This window comes from Talpa europaea, assembly GCF_964194135.1.
Source record: "Talpa europaea genome assembly, chromosome: 11".
Lineage (NCBI taxonomy): Eukaryota > Metazoa > Chordata > Mammalia > Eulipotyphla > Talpidae > Talpa > Talpa europaea.
In genome coordinates this window covers 64,037,410-64,064,476 of record NC_140078.1, presented here as the reverse complement: position 1 = coordinate 64,064,476, position 27,067 = coordinate 64,037,410, and the positions used below count along the sequence as shown (strand labels likewise).

Here is a 27,067-nt window from a genome sequence, read left to right as displayed (position 1 = left end):
TGTCTGTTTTTATGAAGTTATTAATCATTTTCACATGGAAGAGTTGATTTTTAAAAATTGATACTTGACTGCATTCTTTAGGCTCTATATTTATTTAAATTATACCAAAAATAGGCATGCTTGAGAAGTGTGTGTGTGTGTGTGTGTGTGTGTATCCTTTTAAACCCTAGTATAAATGTGTGCTAAAAACAAGTAATAACTAATGAATTGATTGTATTTTGCTAGATCTAAAGCAAAATTCTGGTATTTAACAGAATAGAAGCTATGAATGGATAGTGCTCTTTATTTTGGGAAATTTTAAACTTCAAAAGTACCCACCAACGAATTTCAACAACTGTTTATTCCCTCCTTTTCTTCCCTCATATTATTTTGATGTAAATCACCACATAGTTCATCTACTTCAGACACTATCTAAAAGATAATGACTTTTTTAAAAAATACACGTTATATACTTTAAAATTTTAATGATATATGCCATAGTACCATTATCACATGTTGCCTCTTGAGTGCTGTTGATGATTTCATAGCTTGGATCTCTGACTTTGTAATAGTGGTCTTAAATATTTCTCATAGGCAGGATTTCCCTGTTTATAGAAAGAAGTACATTATTAAGACAGAATATTTCTGCTAAGTTTGGTAATTTTTACTTTCAAATAAGTTTTTAGTTTCACAATATAACATTACATAAGATGCTTAATTTTTAAAATTAAAAAAAAAAATTTGTGAGCATATGGAGAAACATTTTTCCCAAAGGGCATCCTTCCTTTTCTCATGCAGATTTTAAATTGTGGCTGCAGGTGGCCAGTTTAAAAAAAAAAAAAAAAAAAACCATACACAGCTTATTATTTGCTTTTGGAAATTTAATACAAATGAAAGGCTTGACTTTCTGAGGCTCTTTGAAATTAAACTTTACCACAAAGCAAGGAACCAGAAAGTGGAAAATCGGGTAAATATTCAGTGTCAGAATAAGTTATCTCCATTATTCTTTAATGTAACATTGATTCTTCACATCTCTGGCCTCATCTTTTATATTTACTTGTTTCCTTTTTTGACTACTTAGGCTAAAACTGTAAACTCCTTGAAGACAAGCTTGCTCCACTGTATGCTCAGTAACTAGAATTGTTTCTGGCACATAGAATATACTCAGTATTAGTTGAATAATTGAAGAATCAGTAGATGTGTTTGACACGTCTACTGCTTGGACAAATTTTTACAATAGAATAATTTCTGAGAAATAGGGTTCTTGTTTTGAAATTATCCCCAGTGGTTCCTGAACTGTAGGGAATCACTTAGACATGCATTCACATGTGTAGGGAGAGAGGGGGGTGATGGGAACAGCCTTTTGTGGTTTACTTTGGAGAAACTGGCTTGAAATAAAATCCAGATGAGGAAAAAAGCCAAAAGGCAGACTCCATGGGCAAGGTAAATCATGAGAGAGCACGTCCTCCTGCTTGGAAATGAAGCTCAGCACTTACCCTACCTTGGATAAAGAGAGTCTGTCATATAATGACTCTAAAGTATTTAACTTAGCATAGTACTTTTCTTTTGGTAGAAAATGTCAGTGAGATAAATTCTCATTTATACTTTTGTGTCTACAGGGCATATTTCAGTGTAGTTTTAATTTGTTTGAGATATCTGCAAGTGCCTTTTTTTCTACTGTTGCAATTGAGGAAAAAAGTCTATAGCAGATTTAAAATTATCTATTGCAGATTCGAAAAATACAGCCTAAAAGTGCTATTTTGGTGGTCTGTGGAGGAGCCAGAAATGTAAGAGTGTGTGGCAGTCAGCAAGGTGTCATTTTAACTTATTAGAAACCATTCTTTCTCCAAAGTCATTGGTAACCGCACATAATTAGATTACTGACCATGAAAGAGCCACATTGCTATACCTGTGACATTTTTAGCAAGGTAATATAAGTTGGGGTGGCAAGAACCTGCAGCATTGTGTATGCAGCAGCTTCCTTCATCTCATTGTATAAAATCATGTTCGTTTATTCCATAATGTGAAGTGTCTGCTCTGTGATAGAGCCTGGAGTTAGAAAGATCCTGTTCCTAGTCAAGTGGTAAGAGATAGAGAAAAGTGAATGGGATGAAGTGCATCAGCATTTCATTATATCTGTTGGTGCTGTGGGTCAGCCATACCAATCACTTAGGCCTGTCCTCACGTAGTATGCAGATTAAATTTTTTAAAAATAAAGATCAGAAACAAAATAAAAAACAACACTTACTCCCCCCCCCCACCCCATTCTGTAGTGAAGATGAGGAATCAGGACAACTGGCATGTTTCCTTGTGTTGCTAGCGAAACAGGTTTGAGCTATATATGTCAGCATTTCCTGACAGGTGTTCCTGCAGGGTAGGTTTTTCTCTGAAGCACCAAAGGGCAGACATTTATCTTAAGATCATGGAGCTAATTTAGCGTGAAAGGACAGGACCGCTGTATTTTATACCAGGATTTAAATGTTAGAAAGTGGATGATATTGGAAAGAGTTCCAGCTACACTGGAAGTAGCTTAGTTGTACTAAGCCATAAATGTAGCATACCTTCTTTAGATAAGTTGTTTATATTTGCTTGTTGCGTTAAAAGGATGCCTTCCTGGAGATAGGGAGTGACCAAAATGGATTGACGTTCTTCTGATAACTATCTTGGGAGGTAACTGGTTGTGTTTAACCACTTTAGATAATTGTGTTAAATTAAGCTTTGAGGTATGACAGGATGCAAAATGTTAAAAGCAAGTCTAACACCAAGTTAAGTGTGAATGAAAGCCTGAGAGTTGCCAATCTGATGAGCTGTTAAGACACCTTTTCTGAAATTTGTCCAAAGACGTAAAAAAAAGTAAGCGCCACCATTTGAATAACATATTTACATTATAGAACTTTTTAAAAAATCTGTTGTGTACGTACATGTGTTGTGTAGACTATCTGTTTTGATTATCTATATCAAATTTGGTATTAAACACTGGTTCCCTATATTCTAAGTACAGGGCTTATGTCTTCTCATCACTTAATGTATTCATTGACATTCATAGCTCTTCCCAGCAGAGGCTGGGACGCTGGCCCTGGAGTGTTAGGATTTATGACACAGAGTTCTGGTCTTCTCTCTTAGGACAATAAGGATCTTTTTGCTATGACTCTTGTAATTGTCATTTGTATGACTTTCCTGGATTCAGAGGACAGTGCAGTAGCCTTCTTTGTAATTGGGATTGTGTTCTTCAGAATAAAGAGGAAGGAGGCATCTTTATCAGGCAGTTAGGTCTTAGAGAGACACCCCCAGCTGCCTTTTCACTTCTGAATACCAGTTTTACAACCCAAAATTGAGAGTTAAAAGACTGAAATATAAGATGGCTAAGTCACTGCAGTGATTTGTCTTATTTTTGTTACTTAAGTCAGTTTGTCCCTATGTTTGTATGCCCCTGGCATGTCAAGCCATGATTTAGCTTGGTCCTTCCTCTTAATTTCCTTTGCCAAATTCTGAGAAATGCATTTTGCTGATTATAGTCCACACTCAGAGTTGCTACCATGACTTATCCCCACACTTGTGTTCTTTTATGTATTCTGAAAATATGTAAAACTCGTAGGCTATGGCAAGTGATTTCCAACTTAATGGGAATCAATTAAAATGGGAAAAATGGAGGTGTAGTCACTATGTTTTGTGCCTTTTTTGGTAACAAAACCAATACTAACTACCTACCTGAGTATTGGTCGGTGACTTCTGAGCCCAGTGGAACAGACGTTCATACACATTTCCGTCGTAGCAGCCAAGTGCTGAATTTAAACACTTATCGGTGAAGTCAAAAGCATCAGTTAACAAGATAGCATCCTTCCTGTAAGAGAAAACAAGACTATGTATTTTAGATTGCTTTTACGAACCTCATTAATCTGGGATGGAGAATAATCGGAGGCAGCATCATTATTCACTTTCATACAATTCAGTTTTACTTTTTCTCTTGTTTTAATTTTTGATGAGTTCTGTGTGTCAGTGTGAAAAGCCAAATAGTTATTTAAAATCAGCATATTCCCTGTCTCTAACTTCTATTTCCTCTCCCCCTGCTGCCATTATTTCAGTTTTTTAGCTGATATTTTTTTATTTACCTGAATGTCTAAATATCATGTTCATATTGTTACTTCTTGATTATTCACTTTTAGATATTATCTGTTGACTCTCCATTACAAAAGACAAGGATTTATTTTTAGTACCCTCTCCTCACCCCTACCTGTCACCCACCATCTCCCCATGCTGCTTCTCCTTGACCCTCCTGCCTCCCAATATAATTATAATTTTGGCCAGACTTATGTTCAGTGCTTACATTTTTAGGACATTATAGCTATATATTTTTATGACTTTATATATCCTTTTCACAGCTGTGCTGTGTGCCTACCACATCTCTCTTTTATTGGAATTTACCTCCAGGCTTAATGTTTCTCTCCTGCTATAAATTATACTATAAATTATCACTCCTGCTATAATTCTTAATGATTTCACCATCTATGTGGATGTTCTTCTAAAACTTAACCTCTCAGTTCTTTGAATCTTCTCCATTGACCTTGTTCCACAGTTTCCAGAAACTCTCTTTCTCTGCCAAGATGACACACCAGGAGTGACAATGGCTGTAACTTGCCCATAATATCAGCCACATTCCATTTACTATCTCCTATCTTCCTACCTTACTCCCTCTGGTAATCTATAATTCTTTCCTTTTCAAGCAACAAATTGTATTTTAACCTATTGAGTAAAATTAATTGTCCACATGCTCCCCTTCCTTTTTAAGCAAAGGATATAAAACATAATGAGATTATGTACACTCTTGACTAATGCTCGTTTCACAAAGCATTTGAGGTGACTGGAATATGGTACCTATTTTATTTTATTTTATTTTTTTAAAGATTTATTTATTTATGCATGCAAGAGCTGGGGTACAGGCCAGAGGTGTGTGTGTGTGGCGCGGGGTGGGGTGGGGTGAGAGGATTCACCAGAGACAGCCGGGAACAGAACAGGCAGATTGATTGAAACACACTGCAGGGGCCGAGTCAGGAGAGGTCTGCCTTGCCATGTGGGTTTCTCCCTGACCGGCTGGGGATCGAACTCTTGTTGCAGAGGCTTTGGATTGCTTCATTGTGCGGTGCTCAACCCCTTGCGCCACCAGGGAGGCCCAGATATGATACCTATTTTAGTCCTTTCTGGATAACCATCATCAATCTTTATGAGGGAATTTCATATAGGGCTATTTAAAATTCTTTGCCCCTACTAGCACTTACCACCTATTTAATGTCCCTCATCTCCCTGTGGCCACACTTCCCTCCTTATCCAGCTGAAATTCTGTGGTCCATTATAATCACTCCTTTCAGAATATATTCAGCCATTTTCTTGCTTTGTCATACGTACTTAGCAAAACCCTCTCCTTCGTAATCACCAACTTTGTGTCTAACTATGCCTGCAAAAACCAATACTGACTAGTGTAATAAGGGCTAAAGACCCTTATTGTGCCTCCTAGCAATCTCATATTACTTCAATCTATTGAATTTTTTATTCCCTTAAATGATAATTTCACACCTTCTCTTTGATCGTCAAATCTCTACTATGTTCCCATCTCTCTTACCTTGGCATCCTGTTTCACTGATAACATAGAAAAAGTCAAGCACTTTCACCACCTCCCATCCGTGCTCTCGTGTACGCAGCTTTCCCTTTCCTCAGTCCACGCTTTCAGCTCGGGCCAATCTCCACTAGGTGCCTTCCCTTGCCTGCTGGAGCACAAGCTTTTGACTCTAGTTCTTTCATCATCTGCCCCATATTTTGGCTCCCTTTTGAGAACTTGTTTGTGCTTGCTATTTATAGTTTTCCTGTTCTAAACTGGATGCATTCAGGTTTTCACTCTCGCCCTTCCACTTACTTGACTCTTGTCAGTGTCACCACCTCATCATCTTTGGAGTGTCCCGACCATCAGTTCCTGGGCTTTTTCTCTTCAGAAGCTCATTCCTTGTGATATCTGCCTTGTCATGGCTTTAAATACCAGCCATATGCAATGACTTCCAAATTTATCTTTCCAGCCTCACCTGCTTATTAACACTTTACTTGATTTCTAGCAGGTTCTTTAAACTTAACGTGTTCAGCACCAAACTTCTGATCTTCTAGATCTGCCCATCCTGCCCAAATCTGGTCCTCCTGTAGACTTCCCTATTTATAGTCCTGGCCAAAAACCTGAACTCCTCTCTGTCTCTACATCCCACTTCTAATCCGTCGCGATGCTGTTCTTCAAAAATCTGTCCAACTTTGACCACCTTCCATTACCTCTGGTGCTAGCACCCTGGTCCAATCCACCATCATTTCTCATCTGGATTATTGTAGAAACCTAATGGGTCTCCCAGTTTTTTACTCATCACCTCCCCCCACCCCTGCCACAGTCAATCCTTGGTCTGGCAGCAAGTGATCCTTTAGATTTTATCTAACCCATGCTTGAAACCCTCCCTTTTTTGCACAAAGTAAAAGCCAAAGTCTTAGGTTTTTGAATGATTTACACCTTCTTCCTTGCCCTTCCTGATACATCCTTAACTCTCTGACCTCTGGTTTCATTCTCCATCTCATTCACAGCACTCCCAACTTCCGTGGCCTCTTCTCTGTTCTCTGGATAGATGTGCCAAACATACTCCGGCCTCCCACATTTGTACTTGTTCTTTTGCTTCGAATGTTCCCTTTCCAGTCAACCACATGGCTCCTCTCCCTTCAGATCTTTTCTTAAATGTCACCCTTCCTAACAGGCTTCCCTGACCTGTTATTAAAAACTGCAGTCCCCTCACCCCATCCCCAGCATTCCTATTTCCCTTCCCTGTTTTCCTTTTCTTTATGGCACTTATTACCATTTCACATACTGTTTGACTTACTTCGTGTATGTGCGTGTCTCTCCTGTACTGTAAACATTTGTGGCTTTTTTGGTCTGAAAATTCTATCCTTCATTTGAATTATCTTGAATTATCATATAATAATGTGCTCCCTTTTGTTTGCTCTGCTCTTTTTAGACCTGTTATTCAGCTGGGCAGTTAGGAGGAGTCCTTTTACCACTTTTATCTTCTCTCCTATTTTTTGTCTTTTTGCTCTTTCTGGCAGATTTCTGCAGCTTTATCTTCTGGTCCTTCAATTAAGTTTTTTATCCCACTGTAGTATTTGAATTTTCACAGAACTCTTTTTCTTTGTTCTGTGAATATTGCTTTTTTAAGAAATGATGTTCTCTTGTTTTATGGTGGCAATATCTCCTCTTAACTCTGAGGATATTACTGATCTTTTAAAGTTTTCTTCTTACTGCGTGTTCTCTTGTGTCCCTTGAGTTGCTGTTTTCTTGCTTGTTTTGGTATCTGTATTTTATGTTAGGGCTTTTCTCAGATGTCTGGTGATCCCTGAGTGATCATCTGGAGCATGATGAACTTAGAACCAGTGAGGAAGAAGAGCTGAGAAGCAGTATCAGCATTTGGGCTGTAATTTTATTCAAGTCCTCATTTTCGACAGGGTAGCCTCACCCTTAGGCTCAGCTATACCTGGTGTTCCCTAGTCCACAGATCCTCTGTTTATCCTTCTGGCAGGATGGGATTGAGGAAAGACTTAAAAAAATTAGGAGGAGGGGAACTAGGGACTCAACTTTTGTGGTAAACTTTTAATCATTCTCTATCAGTCTTCTCTTTATCCCTGATACCAGAGATCTCGATATTGGGTTGTTGGGTTTCTTTGGTGTAACTGCTTTTTGCTTTTTCCCTTTTCTGGTTGACGATTGCATTTTCTCAGATGGGTAAATTATAGTTCGTCTATTTACTTTCCAATTTCATGTTTCCTCTCCTGTTCTTATTTTTCTTTGTGGTTTTATGTCTTTAAAAATTTAAATCCACTTGCTGTTTTAATAGAGTTTCAGGTGAGAACAAAAGTAAATGCATACATTCAATCTGCCATCTTTGCCTGCAAGTCCCCCAACCGAGGAGATTTTAACAACTGAAAACCCATTAGGGTAAATTAATTACCATTACACAGAGAGCTGGTTCTTAGTGTCCCTAAAATAGTGTGCCATCGTTCTCTTGTCATCTCATAAATCTGAGGGTGATATTGAATAATCAGGGAATTGCCTGCTTGAGGACAAGCTTTTGACTCTAGTTCCTTCATCATCTGCTCCATCTGACATAGAAAAGCTTTGAGCCTTACATACCTAATTACCCTGCAGTGGTCTGGAGGTTACTTAGGAACCATAATGTGAGTAAATCAATTTGTGGGTTTGATGCATACATAAATTGTCTATTTGCATCAGTATTGTCTGTCTTGTCTTGAATTATATGTCTCTGGAGCCGAGGCAAGAGCTTAGAAATGCTGCTGCAGATGAGAAAATCATGCTTGTGAGGTGTTGAGGTGATCTTGTGTTTCATCTCCAAGGACAATCAAGGCTAGAACATTATTGTCTTTATGTGCTTTCAAATACCAAGTATTTCAGAAAGTTAGACACACTTGGGCATGAAGTGTGCAATGCTCAGTCATGTTATTAATGGTTCCACTGGATTTTCTATATTAGAGTTTAATACCTGGGGCATAATTGTATTTTTGACAGTTTTTGGTGATTTAATTGAACAAACATTTATTGACCACCAATTAAACTAACTGCTAGGTGATTATATGTAGTCATGAATGGCGTGTAAGTTTGCATATTGTTAGAAATAAAAAGAATTTGGTCTAGTTTTTATTTTTTAACCTCATGAAAATCTTATTTTAAAAATTTTCAAATCTTTTCCCTTTTTATTCTTAGTCTTGTTGATAATGTGACTTGTTGAAGGTTCTAGGGGGAAAGACACACACACACACACACACACACACACACACCCATGTACAACAGGCATCATGTTTTCTCAAAAAAAGGTTATGTACTCAAATTAACCCATTTTTCATCGTATCAACAAATAGTGGATAATTTGTATTGTTTTGATTTCTGTTTCTTTTAGCACCCTGGTCAGATCAAGGCCTTGGTTTGGATATAGTTTTTTACATGTAAAATAAAAGAATGAAGCATAGCATTAGTATGTCATGACCCTAAATTGCACACCATTAGTGCTGCATTTAAAAACTAGGTATTGTTTTACAAATTATTATATAAACTACTAGAATTAAATTTTTTTTCTGTGTCTTGTAGGCTAATTAGCGCCATCTCCCCCTCCTCATTTTGTTTTTTCCATCTCGAAGCTGAGGGAATATTAAAGTAAGTTTGGTCAGCTTAGTAAGAATTTGCTTAAATACATTCAACAAAGACAACGGTATATATTATATACTTGGAACAAACAATAGCCCAGCCTTAACCTTAATATATATACATTAAGAGAATATGATCGGGTCAGACAGACTCCAGAGTATACCTGAGTCCTCCTCTGACTAATTGGTGGCCGTGGCAAGTTACTTAACGCCCCTAAACCTGAATTTCCTTCCCAGTAAAATGAGGAGATTAAGAGTATCAACTTAAAATGCTGTAAAGATTAAATGAGATGATGTATGTAAAAGCTTTTGGCATAGTGCCTGGCACATACAAATGCTCCTTAAATATTAGCTCTAAGATTTGTTAACATTGGTGCTAATACATATTAGTTTGTAGTATGCTTCATTTTATTCATTTTCTTTAGATATTGTTGTGTCTCCCTGGCAGTGTTGAAGAGTTCAGTTGAGGGAGCTAGGTAATTGAAGCATTTTTACTTCCAACTTTTTCTCATTTTTTTTTCACTAATCCATAATGCTTTGTTTGTAATAATGCTGTTATTACACCAACGCTGTTGCTTTTGCCAGACCCCATTAAGCAAGGTTTTTGTGCTGAAGGTTTGGAGTTTAAAGTAACCTGTGAACCAATGTCTAGAGTTATTCTCTGAAGACTACTCTGGTTTGAGGGTCAGCCACTCACCGGATGAGGGGGAGCAGGTCCAGGTATGCTGTTCTTGCCATATCTACTTGGGCCCCAGATAGGAATCCATCATGGAGAAAGTCGCCCGAGTTAGTCAGGATGCCATGTAATGCATAGAGGTCGCAGAGGCGTTTGAGTGCCTGCTGAATTGCTGGTTCATCTTCTAGTTTCTGCAGAGTTTCTGCAAAATTCTTCACAATGATATAGTAGCAGTGTGCCTATGAAGGTACAAAGATGCATTAGCCTCTGATTTCTGATTCCAGAAGTCATGCTGGAAGCTTGGCCAGATTGCTGGACAACTTGTGTATACAAGTTACTGTGGCCTCATGTTTCCCTACAGACTGGCAAGCAACCGCCTTTTCTCCTAGCTCACCGTGACAGCTTTTTTGAAGGTGTGTGTATTTTGTACATTTGTGGGGGGCTAGTGGGCTCCAGAACTTGGCCCTTAGTTTCCTCATTTTTTAAAAAAAAGATTTATTAATGCATACAAGAGCTGGGGTACAGGCCAGAGATGCACAGGAGTGAGAGGATTCACCAGAGACAGAGTGGGGAACAGAACAGGCAGACTGACAAAATACACTGCTGAGGGGAGCAGCTGGTGAGACAGGAGAGGTCTGCTGTGCCATGTGGATTTCTCTCTGGCCGTCTGGGGATCAAACTCATGCTGCAGATTGCTTCATAGTGCAGTGCTTAACCCCTTGAGCCACCAGGGAGGCCCAGTTTTCTTATTTTTTTAGGACCGTTTCAAGTAAGTTTGAAAGTAGAAAGGAAGAATATGGGAGTCTTGGAGGCTGGACTGGGGATGGTGGTGGACAGAACCACTTTTCTCAGGAAAAGTTGTTTATTGCCTGCTATCTTAAAGGCGGTGGTGTGTATGTTTGTGTGTATGGTATGGGCCTTGGAGCAGGAAGTAGGGATTCAATTTGTATACAGAATTTCTCCCAGGTCGAGTGTAAACTCCTTGAGGTAAGGAGTGCTGTCGTTTAGGCCATGTACAACAGACTGGCTTGGTCAGTGGTTCAAATAATACTTTTTTAATTTACTTCTGCGTGTCTTAGTTCAAATCTTGTCTCCTTACTGATTTGGGGATGGGATGTGAGGCATTTATATACTGGGTGCCTCTCTAAGTTTTACATATATTAACTCGTTTAAGCTTCATGATCATCCTATAAGGTAGGTTCCATTTTGCAGGTGAGCAGGTGAGCCCCCTCTGTCAGCAGGCTCCTTCCTTGGAACCCCTTCGTCCCCACAGCCCAGCATCTAAAGAATTAATGCCTGACCTGTCCTCCTTTGTGATTGGTCGATGCCCCTTCCCACTGGTTACTAAATATTCTATTTCCACTCTCCCTAAGACCAAAGCACTTTATTATTTTTATCAGCTAGGATAACTGAGTTCCATGGGGGGCGCTCAGAGAGAAAGGGAAAGTGGAACAAACAGGCCTTCTCAAACTTATATGTGCATACAGGTTACATAGGGGTCTTGTCAGAATGCAAATTCTGGGATAGGGAATCTATGCTTTCTGACAAGCTCCCCAGTAATGCCTGTGCTGCTGGTAGTGTCTTTAAGGCTGAGAGGGTCTTGGGAACTTTAAGGAGCTTACCAAGAGGGACAAAGAATGGAGGAGGAAAGGTCATTTCAGGCAGAGGGACCTTCCTGTGCATCATGAACTTTGCCACCTGGACCTGGTGTGCTCACAGACATGCTGGGTTTACAACATTTGTATGTGGAGCAGATGTGTTCTCCTGCCCCTGTCATGTCAAACAGCCCTTGTTGCTCATAGTGGGCCCAGTTTGGCAAAACTGGAGACCCTCACTTTTTTCACCTAGCCCTGTTGCCCTATTCTAACTGGGGGCTGCTTACTTAAATTCTCAGGGCCCTGGATGGACGAGTGGAGCGATAAGAGCTGCTTCTATGCCTTGGAAGGCAGGATGAGGATTAGAAAGAACCAGAAAGAGAAAATGGCTTCTACATTTCAGGGAAAGGTTGAGCCAGGCCTTGCCACCTTGCTCTCAGCACAGTGAACTTAATTTACTTCTGCGTGTCTTAGTTCAAATCTTGTCTCCTTACTGATTTGGGGATGGGATGTGAGGCATTTATATACTGGGTGCCTCTCTAAGTTTTGCATATATTAACTCGTTTAATCTTCATGATCATCCTATAAGGTAGGTTCCATTTTGCAGGTGAGCAGACTGAGACTTCGAGAGGTCGCGTGATTGGTAAACTGTAGCAGTGAGGTCCAAAACAGTGAGAATCTGTACCCTCCTTTATTGCCAAAGCCACAAGAGACAGAAGCTGGATTGTCATGAATACCAGGATTTGTCTCAGTGGCCCTAGAGACTGATACCTCTTCTGGGCAGGGTCTGAGATTATCGGACCAAGGCCCATCATAGTCTGACCAGCAATTCCAGGTCACTGTTTCACAAAAGAGAAGTTAAAGCCCAGAGAGGGAGGAATGCCCGAGGTCACATGACTGGTCATCTACAGAGCTGTGGCCAGCACTCAGGCTAGGGCTCACTCCTCCTTGTGCAACCCTCTGCTACTGTTCCCAGTCCCCTTGCTTACTACCACTCTCTATCTGCAGAGAGAGGTATGCAGATGGGATCTGGTTGGCTGTTTGAGGTTTCTGTGGAGTAGAAGGCTGGCTAAAGCACAAAGCCCCGAAAGTACAGATTTCCCTGCCCGTGTGACTTTTGAGACTCAGCTCAGGCACTCGCTAGGAAGGTACAGGGACTTGCTTTCCTCCAGGCTGGTTGATCATCTTACTCATGGTAAGATTAAGATGCTTGGGGCTCATCTCTCTCCGGCACACAGACTCCCTGGTGGCATGACTTACCTCCATGGGGAAAGGAAAGCAAAGCATCTTGCTTGACTCTGCTCTGTCCTACCACTGGGACTTAACACTCCTGAGTTCTGTTTCCTCGTCCTTAAAATGGAGATTAGGCCACTCTCCTTCCCAAGGTTGTATGCATGAAATGACATAAAGCTGGCAAGCAGTGTCTGGTCCATTTGAAGGCAAGACAGAAGCTTGGAGGACATAAGAATAATGGGCGGCTGTGGTTCTTTTCTGGTGGTCAGGTGAGAGCACAGCCTGGGCTCACCCTCCTCTGTGTTGATGGGACATTTAGCACAACAGGGAGCACCCCTGTACAGGGCCATGGCAGATGTAATGGAGATGGTGGGTCACTAGGTAGCACTTAATGCCCAGCCTGCCCAACCAGCCCTCGCCCCATAAGGGCAGCTGCAAAACACTCCTTCAGGGCCATTTTCCATGTGTGATGCTTGAGGATTGAAGTGATCACCTTGGTTTTCCAGCTCCAGGTAGGCCCAGCTGCTTAAAATAGAGCTCAAGGTCGTTCTCATCTTTTTCTTCCCCATTACTCCCTCAAGCCTGTCCCTTTCTTCTATTTCCTTAATATCTCTGCACCTCTCCACTTCTTTCCACATCATCTGCCAAGTTCATGGTCAGGACCACCTCTGCCCTCACCCCGGTTGCTGCTGCCTCTCCTAACTGGTCTCTAGGCTCCAGTCCATACCTCTCCCTGCAGCCTGAATGATCCTTCTGGAATGAAACTCTGATCACTTCACTCCTCTGGTGCAAACTCTGTGAAGGCTTTCCCTTGCCATGAAAAGAAAACCCAAACTTCTCACAATAGTGCAGAAGGTCCCTAGTCTGCTTGCTTTTCCTTCTCCCCTACCTTCTTCCTCTCCCTGGTTTAATTTTCCTTCTTTAGGTCCTCCTTGGGAAGATTTACATTTTCTCCTTTTCTTGCTCTCTCCTTTTGTACCTGCTGTTCCATTTGTCAGGAAACCTTCCTCTCCAAAGCCACAGTGTCCACCCTTTGCCCAGCTAATTTCAGCCTATCCTTGAAGTCTTGGCCTGTATGCCGTTTCTGGGACGCCTTTCTGACTCCTCAGTGTGAATAGAGATGTGCCTGCTCGGGGGTCCTGTGGCACCTGTGTTAGCCCATCACAGTGTTTCTGAACTGTAGTTGTGTAATGGGCACTGTCACGCCCTCAGTACCCACCTCAGTGCCTGGTGTTGAGCGCCTGGTGAGTGGGGGCTCAAATATTTGTTGACTGTCTGAATTAGGCACAAATACAAAACATAGTGAAATTGAATCAGACATCTAAGGATTGCCTGTGGGGCTAAGGGGAGACATGACCTGCTTTTCTATCTGGGAGGAAATATTTGAACAACCTAAAGCAAATCCAATAATACTGCCTCATTACATTTTTCCCTAAGAGCTACCAGCAAGATTGCTTTGGAATTAAGTCCTTTAATTAAAATACCTTGGACTAAGCCTTGGAAGTGAAATGAGGGCAGCTGTTGAACAGAGTTGGGGAATAATGGCAGAGCTTGGATTTTCCCAGCAGGGTAGCCGTCTGTGAAGCAAAACGGGTCTCTTTCAGCTTCGGTTGACTGGAAACTCACCTTTGCAGCCTGGAGGTGTATGACAGTGGTCTGATTCCATGACTCCACCCTGTCAACCCCAGATTGCATTCGAGTCTGTAAATTATGCACTGAGTCCTTGGTGAGCCTGAAGAGAGAAGGGTTTAACTTCTTGACTATGTGGAAAAGAGACTGATGGGGTTTGGGGCCCAGCCTGCCTGGGGTTCCTCAGAAGTAGGAATAATTCCTACTTATTCACCAGTTAGGTATTACAAAGCTAAATACTTTGTATACCTTATGTCTTTAGCCCTTTTTGGAGCAGACGTTCCTAATTTATAATGGAGAAAACTGAATTCTAGAGGTTAAATAACTTTTCGAGGGTTACACAGCTCTTAGGGAGTGGAGCCCTTCTTAGCCTCAGAGCTTTAAAGCTGCAGGACCACAGGCCAGGTGCAGGCCCCTCTTTCTAATGCATACTCCATCCTGACACCAGTGTTTTCAGGCCCTTCTATTGACTGACTTCCTGCGGCAGAGCAAGGAGAATGGTTTTTCTGTAAAGGCTAATGAGGCCTGTGGTCCACCAGTCTGTTCCAGGGGACCTTAAAAAAAAATATAAAAGCAACCCTTCTCTAAACCACTAAATGGGTCATGTACCATTTACTTAACCTTTAATCTTATTTTCTATTCCCTGCCATGCCCCACCTCCCATGACCCTTGGAATTTTTATGCAATTTATTAAAATTTCCTTTCTCGGGGAAGAGATAAGCAGATGTCACATTGATTTCCAAGCAAAAGGCAATATAATGACAACTTATATCCTGGGCAGCCTTCGTTTGCCCTCCCTACCTGACCCAACTGAAATCTTTGTCCTGTGAGCCTGGATTTTTTTAATTGAACTGGTTTATTGATGGACCCTTAGTACCTAGAATAGTGCCTGTCATGTTATAGGCATTTAATATTTGTGGTATAAATAAGGGAATATCCCAAGTTGCTTGTGATCTTGAAATAACCATCAACCATCCCTGGGATCATCCCTTGGGATATAATACCTCTTATTAGATAGTAAAAATATTTTTTTTCAGGTTGTTTTTGGTGTTTTATTTGGGTAGGGGTCCAGAAGGTTTCCTTTTTAGGTAGCTAAATCGTTCCATCTTTTCTGTGATAGCATCTGTGTTTGGCTAGGATCTCTGTTCTCAGCCCCTGGCATATTTGGACACACTCTAGGAGCCTGACAATATTTGCTTAGAAAAAATATAATTTTTTTCTAATAATATTTGTTGAATGGCAGAATGAATGATTCCCTGGAGCCTACTACACCTGGCCCTAAACTAATTCCATCCCTTGATATTGTCATATTTTCAAAATTTATTTTTAGGTTGTAGGATATTTCAACCATATGAGTATTGTTTTATTTGTGGGTATTTACATAATGGTACATTCTAAATATTTACCTATTCCTTGTATTGCATATCATAAGGACCTAAAAACTTTAAAAGTTCCTTATACCGGCCAAGGAGGTGATGTCCTACTGGCCAGCTTGTGGAAGTGACGGTAGCACATGGCTGAAGGGTGTCGCTTCCCCTTCTCTCTGTCCATAGTGGCAGGAGCTAAGAACACTGAGGAGTTGGGGCCAGGGGTGGTTTTCAGATTATTCACGAGCGCCCACCCAACCAATCCCCAAAGCCTGAGCGTGGGAAGGCGCCTGCCTCCTGGTGGATGGCTGATCTCTCAGCACTGGCTCACCTGGCTGCCACGTGTGCCCATGCTGTGGTGTAGAGCTCCGGGCAGAGGAAGTCAGCTGCCCCCTGGGCTGGGCACCTGGCTACGACTGGTGCAGCCAGATATGCAATGGACTTAGGGAGAGACTTCTGTGATGTGAATCCTGGGGATATCTGAATCTGCTGATAGTTCTTCACCAGAAACCTGAGGGTGGGAGTCGAGGCAGGTGAGAGGATGGGAGACCCTGTGGGACAACCCAGCACCCCTCTCTCCCAGAGGCTTGTACTCTTGTATTCCCTATCAGAGAGCCAGGGCCACCATGCCTTTGTCCTGTCCTTCCTGATGGCTCGTCCTCTCTTCAGAGCGCTCCTGAGCTGGGCTGTGAGGCTCTGGGGAGGAGCACCCTGAGGCGGTTTCTTCACTGAGAAATGGGTTGGAGCTTGGAGCTTGGCAGATGCTCCGCTCCTGAACATAAACCCTTTTTATATTTGAGCAAACAATCTCTTCTGCTGGGTAGGATTTTGTGATTTAGGAATTTATGACGAATTGTACAGTGACTATGGAAATTCAGTTTTCTTAGGTGAAAAAAGTTAAGATCCAAGAATGCTAGCAGAGTGGGAGGATTACAGGTGACTTTCAGTTTCTTCCTTGTGACAGCCCAGTGGTTATAGGCTCTGGGCTCAGACAACTTTGGATTCCCTGTAGCTCTGCTGAGACCTGTGTGATCCTATAGAAGTTACTTTACCTCCCTCAGCCTCCGGTTCTCCATCTCTAATGAATAAAGGAATGTGAAAGACCTTTTCAGACATGAGGCAGGCAGGAGAGAGAAAATGAAAGCGCCACTTGGGAGCAGACTGACTCAGCCATTCCTTCTTGCCTCTCAAGTTGGAGCCTCGGGACCTTGGGCCCTGCACTAAATCCACAGAGGGCAGCAAGAAAGGCAGGTGTACTCCCTGCCCTCAACGGGGTCACCAAAAAAGGAGATACTTTCAGATTGTGGTAACTGCTCAGAAGGAGACAGCTACCCCGATGGCCTTGTCAGGGGGCACATCTCAAGAGGGTGTCTTTACTGAGACTGGGAGGGGAGAAGGAGCCAGTGATGCAGTAAACTGGAGGCAGAGTTTTAGGGTGAGGAAAGTGAGTGCAAAGGCCGGTGATAGGAAAGAAGAACTGTGTGGCTGGCAGCTGTGAGTAGAGGCAGGAGGTTGTGAAAGCAGGATGGAGAGGGAACAGGGTCAGGTCGTGAGGACTTGTAGGCGACAGAGTGCACTGTGCCATTTTCCTATGAGTGGTGGGAAGCCAGTGGAGAATTTAAGCAAGGGAGAGATGTGATCTTGTCTGAGCTTTGAAAAGATCCCTCTGTTTGCCTGTGAAGAAAGGACTACAGTGGGACAGGGCAGAAGCAGGACCTCAGTGAGGAGACTGCTGTCCGGGTGAGAGGATGGCAGCCTGGCTGGAGCTGCAGTGAATGGGGAGAAGTGGATGGGTTGGAGACACACTGTGAGAGGCACAATGTGTCTGTGCGCCCCAAAGTCTGCTCTCTGTGGGCATCAGATGGATGCTTCAACCCAAGCAGAAGGCTGGTGGGACCCCCAGATGTCAGGCCAAGGCCTGAGCTAGCCTAGACCTTACCTGGCCACCTGCAAGTAGAGCACCGTGTTCTCACCCTCGTAGGTGCAGGAGGCTGTCGCTTTGGTAACCAGCGATGGCAGTCCACTCAGCATTGAGTAGCCGTGTCCACCACAGGCCCTGCGACATACTTCGGTCCCCTGGGTGCTGAAGTCTGCTACTGTGGCCTTCATCCCTGCGCTCAGTGCATGGAGCTGTGTAAACAGGAAGAGCATCAGATAAATGGGCCCTCCAGTAACATCCATGCTCACTGCCCACTCTGCTGAGCACAGCCCTGTGAGGTCAGAATGATTTCTTCAGCTCACAACTTTATGAATGAAGGGCTGAGATTGAGAGATCAGAAGACTCACTCGAGGTCACACAATTAGGCAGTGCAACTGGGGGTGGGGTGGCGCAATTAAACCAAAGGGACTGTCCAGGCCAGTGCCTCCAGGATCTCAGGAAGAGGGTGCTTTCTGGAGGGTGCTTGCCATCATCCAGGAGCCGTGCATTGTGCTGTCAAGCAGAAGATTTGGATGGAGTAGGGGCCCGTGAGGATGGAGTCTGCCATCGACTCGCCATCCTGGGTTGTAGGAGCGCCTCGCAGGCAGCAGGCCTGGTTTGAGTTTTTGGTTCTTGAAAGTTCCCATCTGCCTTTCAGACTTTCAAGTCCCTAGGAGGACTTTCAGTGCCTCTCTTTGCTTCATTTTCCTCATCTGTAAAGTGGGGATATAAGTGGTGCTTATATCCTGTTGGAAGGACTAGTGAAGAAATGCTTATAAGGCCGAGGGCCTGAACAGACAAGTGTTAGGGTCTTTGTATATCCACTGTCTTTTATCTGAGATCCTTGGAATCAGAAATTTTTTTTTCTTGTTCTTTAGAAGGGTAATAATGCAGGGCATTTAAGGTAGATTATATATAATACCTCTTAGAGGAGCCTGGGGTCAGGTTTAGTGATTGAATGCATCAATATCTCTGCTGCAGAATATATAGTCACACTCAGTGGAATAAATCAGGTCAGCCAGGCCAAACTGTGCTACCAAATGATTTCTAAATGACTTTTGGTTTTCAGCATTTCATGGGTTCCAAGTGCACACAAGGAATTGTGCACTTGTGTTCTGTATACTAGGTGTGAACCTTTCCTCTAACATTTTGGGAGCTTTCTGGTAGGCTGGTGGGGGTAGATTTATGTGTCGGGGTCCAGTTCACTGTGGGTGCCCCAGGATATTGGAAAGCTGGGGAAAGGCTCATGGGGCAGAACATGGGCCATTTCCCAGTGGGTAGAACAATTTCACCCCCCTCCCCAGCTCTAGCCCCCCAGCAGATAGCAGGTACCTCAGGCAGGAGGCTGAAGTCTCTCTCCAGAATGGCTTTGAAGGCGGTGTGGAAGAATTCTAAGAGGTTTTGTGCCAGGAAATGGAATGCATAGGCTGAGGCCAGCTGAGGGAAGAGTTTCTGTTGCTGTGTCTGGTAGTCCAGGACTTTTGCCTCCGGGTTGCTGAGTGGAGAAGTGGAAGGGTGAGGAGATTGCCAGGTGCCACATCTACCTCCCCATATCCCTAATGCCCTAAAATGCTTCAACACTGACAGTTTTTTTGGTAACTCATTACAAAACGTTATGACTGACATGAAGCTCTTAAAATCCCATGTAATCCCATGATATGAACATACATCTGTGTTCTGGGAAATATGTGGAACCCAATGGGTCACTCTGGGGTCATGAACATGGGGCGATCGACTCCCCAGGCAGATGGTAGATCAGGTAGTGCCTGAGTCTGTTCAGCATGTCGGGGCCTACGTTAACTATTTATGGATTAAAGAAAGCTGTGAATGTGAGACACCTGAAATAACTGATAGGGAGAATCCTGGGGTCTTTTCTGTGGGGCAACAGCCCCTCACTTGGACATGTAGTATTAGAACTATCCTTAGGACTCTTCTGCAACCCCAAAAGCTTCTCAGTCCCTGTCCTACAGAGAACACTTCCTCAGCTTGGATTCTGAGTCCCAGGCTGACCGTGGGTACTTGGGTTGACTAGAAGAGAGGCACCTGGGCTCAGAGCCTGCCACCCATTTCATTTTACACTCAGTACTTCCCTGAAAGACTGCTCATGGCATGTTCATTTAGTAGATGAAGAAGCTGAGGGAGAAAGAGGCAGCTAGACAAAGTGCCCACAGCTAGCAAGTGTCTGAACTGAGTTGTGGCACCCAGTGCTCCTGCATCCGACCCTCTGTTCTTGCATGAGACTCCTCTGATCCTTGAGGCCATGGAAAGAAACATCATGTGCTTGGACTGGGGGAGCTCATGCTCCAGTCCTGGTGATCTTATGCTTCACTTTATGAGTGAGAAGACAGGTCCAGAGAGAACAAAGGCCTTTCCCAGGGTCACTTAGCAGAGTTGGGACAAAAACTGCTTATTGAGCTGTGTTCAGCTTTCCCCTCTCTTCTCATGCTTGCAGGGCGGTGCCACTTCCCTGGGCCCCATTTTGCTGCATCCTGGGTGTTTATGTACATCTGGGACACATTTAGTCAAAAAAATGATTTGTGGTTTACCTGAAATTTAAAATGTAATTGACAGTCCTGTATCTTTATTTGCTGAATCTGACAGCAGAATGCATGTGGGGGCCTCGCTGGCGGCATAGGAGTCTCAGTGCTATCACCCTATCACTAGGAGGCCTGAGTTCCATCCCATGCCAGGGAGATAACCCACATATGGCACAGCAGACCTCCCCTGCCTTACCCGCTGCTTCCCTTAACGGTGATTCAGTAAATCCACCTGTTCTGATCTGTCTCTGGTGAATCCCGTACCTCTGGCCTACACCCCAGCTCTTTTATACAAAATCAATCAATCAATCTTAAAAAAAAAAAGTATGCGTGTGTGCACATGTACACATGTGTGTACACATGTTAAAAGAATAGTCAACCCTTGCCATTCAGTGTCATTAAGTGGAGGAACTATGAGTCAGATATTGCCACCCACAACAAAATGGATTGAGACTTGGACAATAGCACTGTCATATGTTGACAGTCTCAGACAGACAGAATCAACTTCAGCCACATCACAGTCTGATGTGACAGGTGGACTTAGCCAGACACAATCGCTTACACCCAGAACAAACTCAGGAGCCACAGCCACCTGCAGCTTGACCCAGGCACACTCAGCCAGTCACAGCCAGACAGGGCCCCGCTGGACTTGGACAGAGTCAGATCTGGTGGTGTAAGGCTAAAGACACATGGTCACACAGCCCCAGTGGGGCCAGACACTGACAGAACAAGTTGGATTGGCTGGTCAGCTGGGGTCAGAGAGAGACCGTGGTAGAATGGCCATACGGGCTAGGGCAGGGCAGGTGTGCAGGTGGGAAGGATGTGTGCTCTCAGCACCCAGCTCTGGTGCAGGGGAGGTGGGGGGGGGTGGGTCTGAGTGGGCAGATACTGCGGGACGGAAAGGTGGGGTACTGTGGGGTAGAGAGGTAGCCCTGTCTGTAGTAGTGGGCCTCTGGGCACCCCTTACCCAGGCCGGAGGTAGGATTGGCGGCGTATGACCGAGTAGCGAATGGCGATGATGCAAGCCTTCTGGAGCAGGGGGATGATCTCGCCCAATAGCAGTTCCACACGTACCACCACCATGGAAAGGTAGTTGCTCTGTTTTGTTCCAAGCTTGATGTAGGTGCCATTTGGCAAGACCTGGTAGACCAACGGTAGGTACTGGGTCTGAGCCAAGGCTTCCCAGCCTGCCCCATGCCTAGAACTGTGGGCGCCATAGTCCTCAAACTGCTCCCCCAGAGCAAAAACAATGGGTTGTCACCACTATAAACATGCCAATTGTTAAAAATACTGAAATGTGTGCTTGTTGCTAAGTACCCACTGTGCCAAGTGCCCTTTCCTGGACCCCTCTCCTTGACCTGCCCACAGTCCACAACCAAAGGTCATGCCTGGCAGAACGTCCTCCAGTGCTCAGTGGGTGTGTGCTCATGACTGGTTGTATCCAGACCTTGCTGTAAATAAATACTCCAGTCAGCCTCTGCCCACCCTTCTTCTCAGATTGCCTTACCACCTTACCCCGCGATTGCCCTGTGATCCATGAGCCGAACACTTGCCCGTGAGAACTCTGAGGCTCAGTGAGGCCAAGTGACCTTGCCCAAGGTCAACTCTTAGCTGGGTTTTACCCAGGACTGTGGGATGTCAGAGCCTCTCTGGGGTCGGTAGTGGGGCACTCAGAGCCAGCAGCAGCCTGCGGGCAATACAGGCTGGTCCCCGGTCTCCCACCTGTGCAAAGCGACTCAGCATGTTTTCTCTGGGGACTCGCACGTGGTCCAGTTGCAGGAATCCGTTGTCCGTGTGCTCAAAGTTCATCTTGGGCCCAATGTCTCCAACAGTGATTCCTAGGAAGGTGGGGATGGCGATGTCTGTCAGTTGGTCCTTGCTTGCTGAGTGCCAAGTGCCACACACACATCCAGCTAAGCCTCACAGCAGCCTGGCACATTAGGGTTACTACACCTGTTTTGCGGATGTCCAAACTGAGGTCAGATGGACAGTTATCACTGTATGATAACTTCTCCCATGGAGGAGGGAGGAAGCCCCAGGACAGGGAGGCTTTATGGGGTGTCCTGGCATGGGTTGTGAAGGGAGAAACATGGGTTTACCTGGCAGTGGGGTGTGGTCCTGGAGGCTCCGGATGGGCACAATAAAGGCATGCATGCCCTGTTGGGCTCCTGAGCAGATCAGCTGCGCCAGGACCAGGGCATGGGTGGCTGACCGTCCCACTGTGGGCAGAGAGAAGTTCAGCATGATCTCCTGTTGATGAGACCCCGGAGTACAGAGCAGGCAGGCTAGCCCTCCCCATTGGGAACGCGGATGTGGGCCCAGTCTAATGGGCTAGGAAAAGCCATGGCATGGCATGAGAAAGGGCAGGGCACTGTGCAAGGCTGGTATGGTGGGTCTGTTTGAGCTGCCGCAGAAAATGTAGGTTAGGGGGTAATATACAAGGAACCTGCAGGCCAAGAGGCACTTTCCTGGGGACCCATCCAGGAAAGGGAGTGTAAGGCAGAGGGAATAGCATACTTCAGAAGCTTGAGGACTGGATCAGTTGGGTGGGATTGGGCAATAGAGGAGGTAACATCCAGGGTCACAAAGGCCTGAGGATTACTCAGGATACCCCTTGACTCACAGGATCTTCCCTGTCATCCTTGGAAATGACAGCAAATATTCAAAAGGCTACTGCCTTGCCCACTGCTCCCCTTAATAGTATATTTCAGTAGTTTTCACCTGTTCTGCTTCCCACTTTGTCTCTAATGAATCTTTTCATTCCTCTGCACATCTGGCCTACACCCCAATTCTTCTATGCGTAAATCAGTCAATAAAAAAATAGAATGTACTGGGTTGAAGGAATTTGTGACAGCTTATTTGGTGGCTGGAGGTGCAGAGCTTCTGCCTAATGCCATGTTTGTGTGGCCACCACACTACAGTTCCACAGGTGGATCTCACGGGTAGGGGAGCTTGTGGAGGCTGATAGAAATCTTGAGGGGACCAAAGCCCTTCTTGTTCCCTGGGTAATCTTGCAAAAGATTACCATGGACTTTAGTGAAAACAGGCCAAATGGAAAAATCTGTGAAAGTTGGCATCTTTTAACATTTGGTTCTGTAGTCTACTGACTGAAGCATATGCCCTTGAGTCATTTTGTTTGGATCAAGAAGACAGGATCTTTATATCAGAGATGCCAGGGTGTGTATCATGAGCCATGGGGAAAGTACGGAACCCCAATCACAGGGGGATGTGTGCATCGCTGGCCCAATGGCAGATGGCTTTTAAAAAGTCACTGATAGCAGAGAGGGCGAACTGCCCCCAAAGAGCTAACAAATCTAGCAGCGACTTGCCAAAAGCATTGTGAAATAAGCAAACTTCCCACCCTCATCCTCAAAAGCCTATTAGTGAATTATTCTGCCACCCACCTAATAATAATAATGAATACAGATAATTACCATTTATCAAAATCTAGGTGGTGCCAGACCCTGTGATGGAACTTTCTGATTTTTGCAAGGCAAGTATGATGAGTCTAGTATTCCAGATAAGGAAACTGAGGCTCACAGAAGGCAGTGATGTTCAAGGTCCCTGGCCTGGAGGGTACAGAGCTGGGATTTGAGCCCTGCCTGATTTCCAAGGCTGACTTCTTTTCTCTGCAGTTTTGACGGCAGTGATCATTCTCTCGGCTCCTCTTTCTTTTCTCTGTCTCAATCTCTCTCCCTCTCCCTGCTTATTTCTCACCTGTCTCTCTTTTACTGCTGTAGTTGAATTTCTTTTTGTTTTAGGATCCTCTCCCCCCATATAAGCATCACCAAATGGCTTCCCAAGTGCCACATGTGTCCTCAGAAATGTGTTTTCAAATTGAAGGAAGAGGGTGGGATCCCCTCCTGGCACTTGGCAGGTCTCTGGGCCTCGGGGTGCACTGTGCGGCTGCCACCTGGTGGTCACAGGGGGAGGTGCAGGGTGACTACTGTGGTGGTGGGCCTGAGATTTTTACGTTGCTTGGAGTTGGGCTGCAGAGGATGCTTTTCACATTCTGTGTAAATCACAGGGTCCTGTGCTCTGACTGCTGGCAAGCTTAGTTATTAACTCAGAGATGAGAGGCGTGCCAGGGACAGAGAGGCCTTGGCTCTCATTCCTCAAGGGTTGGATTGATTTCCAGTTCTAAGTTCCTCTGCGGGCCGATAGTCACTCACTGATGAAATTTTTCACCTCTCACCTACTTGCAAAGTAAAAACCCGAGCCTCAGGGAGGGGAACTGATTTGCCCAAAGTTACAAACCTAGAATAGGGAATGCATCTGAGGTCTGTTGGATAGCAAAGCCCAGGCTATTTTGCCTTGTAGCTTAGTTTTCGGGGGACAGATGGCATTGGGGGATGGATGGATACTTACAGTCCCCAGGCCACCATTTGGTGGCAGTAAGCGTGGGGCTGTGCACCACAAACTCCTGGGTGGCTGCATCGTAGGTGGCTGTAGTCTCTAGACCCTGAAGATTTGTTCCTTGGAAATAAGGGGAGGGGAGTTAGACATTGGGAACAGGAAGGAATCTCACCTGGGGAGTTGCTTCTAGGTGGGCCTGGAACTCTGGGCACTAGCCCAGTATGGAATGGGGACCGCTGCCAGCTGTACTCACAGGCATGTCTCTCTGTTCGCTTGTGCTCTTTTTGCGGGACCCATGACCAGCCTCTGACAAGGGACAGTTGCTGAACTTGCCTCCCTGGTCCTCACACAATCTGTTTATATAAACTAGAAAAGGGCATCCCTTCCTCCATACCCTTGACTATTACCTGCTGGATATTTTCAGATTAAATAGACAAACCCGTGACTACAGAGATGTCTGTGGGCCCTCTGAAATGGAGCGGTGTACATTTCCTGCAGCAGCCCTCACTTACCATGTCCCAGTTCTGTCTGGGCATATGTTGTGATGATCTGGAACTTCTTGCATAGTGGGGCCCATTTGGCAATCTGTTCCTCCGAGCCCAGGCTCTTGAGAGCATTCTGGAAGACGTTGTGTATAGTTAAGGCCAGGTCTCCAGAAAGGGCTCTGTGGGAGAAAGACACCGTGGCTGTGGTTGAGCAGCCCGTGGGACACATTGGCTCAGGCAGCCCGGGGTCCCAAACGCCTTTGTTGGGTGAAGACAGCTCATGGGCCTGGGGACTTTTGGGAGATCCAAAAGTCCTCTCCCGTGGGCTGTCCTGGGAGTGAGCACCTGTAAGCGTAACGTAATTCCTGACCATTATCTGGCCAGCCCAGGCGCTGAGCTAGCATCTGGATGTGGACTTTCTTCTGAATGGCAGCCTCGTAACGTTCATTCTGCGTCATGAAGTAATTATCCTTCAGATTTAACTGTGGGTCATCATGGATGATGCGCTCTGCCAGGGATAGAAAACAGAGGACTTAGGGCCTCCCTGGTGGTACAAGGGGTTAAGCACAGGACTATGAAGCTACCTGCAACCTCTTCAGCACAAGTTCGATTCCTGGCCAGCCAGGGAGCTACCCGCACGGTGCAGCAGACCTCTCCTGTCTCTCCCGCTGCTCCCCTCAGCAGTGTATTTCAGTCAGTCTGCCTGTTCTGTCCCCCACTCTGTCTCTTGTGAATGCTCTCACTCCTCATACCTCTGGCCTGTGTCCCAGTTCTTGTATGCATAAAAATAAATAAATCTTTAAAAAGAAAACAGAGGACTTAGAGGCTTAGGAGAGGTTACTGGCACTTTTAGATCTTCCCACTCACTTGCCACATGGACAGGCAAGTGAGTAAATAAATCAGACATTACTGTCATTTTACAGATGTGACAATTGCAGTCCAGAGCTGAGACAGTGAGTTGCCCAAGTGACAAAACTATGCAGGCGCAGAATAAGGACCAGCATCCGGTCTTCTGCTGCTGAGAACCCTTGTGTCCCTCAGATGGACCCAGGGAATGTCGACGAGTTAAAAACATGCCTTCACAATCCAAAGCAACGAATCTCTCTAACAGTGGAATTTTGAGAGCTGAGTTTGTGAGCTACAGGTGGAACTTCCAGAAAAGCCCGTGGGCACGTGGCAGACACTCCACTCTCCAGCCTCCTCTTACCAACTTTTCTCCGAAGTGCAGTCTGCTGGGCCCCTCCGTCGAGGATGTTGGTGAGCCGTTCCACATTGAAGGACCGCTCATACCTCTCGCTCTTTATGTCGGGGTGCTCTTGCCTGCTCCAGGTATCCCCAGAGGACACTCGGTGCACTGGGCTGCCCATCCTGACCTGGATCTGCCTGTTGTTTTCTGGCTTGGCTCTCTGAGGGTCTGAACCTTGGGAAATGCCACAAGCCTTTGTGGCAGACGGTGTCAGCCAGGGGCTGCTTGGTGGAGAAAATTCACCCCCCTGAGTACATGAGCACCTCTCCACCCTCACTCACCCCCCTGGAAGCACGGGCTGTGTGCCAGGCACCATCTAGGCCTGGTATCAGTAATTGTTTAGCATGGGCAGTTCATGTGTAAACCAGAGTCTGACCGCAAAGCACAGGCGCTGTTCGTGCTGTGGCTCTGCCATAGGGCCTTGCTGGGGAAACCTGAGGTCCCGTTCACCTGGCCCGAGTCCTGGGCCCCTTCAACCCAATTGTGGGAGCCCTGTGGGCTACTGTGCTGCTGAGGAAGGAGGTGTGCTTCTGGCCTGTGAAGTCTTCCCTCTGGAGCCCCTGTATCCCCCAAAGCCAGGGTGGACCCTCCCTCCTTCAAAGCAAACCCTCGGCCTCTTTGAAGCCCCTGTTCTCCCACAGCGAGGCCACCACCAGGTATGGTTCCTTCTTCTAGAATCCCTCTGATCCATCTGCCCTTACCATCCCCGGCCCCCACCCAGACCACCATCACCTTTCTCTTGGTGTCAGTGTCCCTTGTCTGTTCTCCTGGCTACCAGGGTGAGCATTTAAACTGCAAACCATGTTGTTTCCTTCCTCAGCTTA

General features: G+C 45.1%; 1 protein-coding gene across 1 annotated transcript; it reads right to left on the bottom strand.

Moving 5' to 3' along the window:
• Positions 1 to 464: 464 nt before the first annotated feature.
• Positions 465 to 26,364, bottom strand: ACOX2 (acyl-CoA oxidase 2; the record flags this gene model as incomplete). The annotated part of the gene is made up of 14 exons (XM_084247675.1): positions 465 to 584; positions 3,688 to 3,820; positions 9,899 to 10,116; positions 14,332 to 14,437; positions 16,033 to 16,212; positions 17,641 to 17,831; positions 18,952 to 19,114; positions 21,124 to 21,296; positions 21,879 to 21,994; positions 22,256 to 22,375; positions 24,525 to 24,632; positions 25,025 to 25,176; positions 25,343 to 25,505; positions 26,205 to 26,364. The coding sequence occupies 14 exons, from the start codon at positions 26,362 to 26,364 to the stop codon at positions 522 to 524; spliced, it is 2,046 nt and encodes a 681-aa protein (XP_084103801.1). The 3' UTR covers positions 465 to 521.
• Between the last annotated feature and the right edge of the window lie 703 nt (positions 26,365 to 27,067).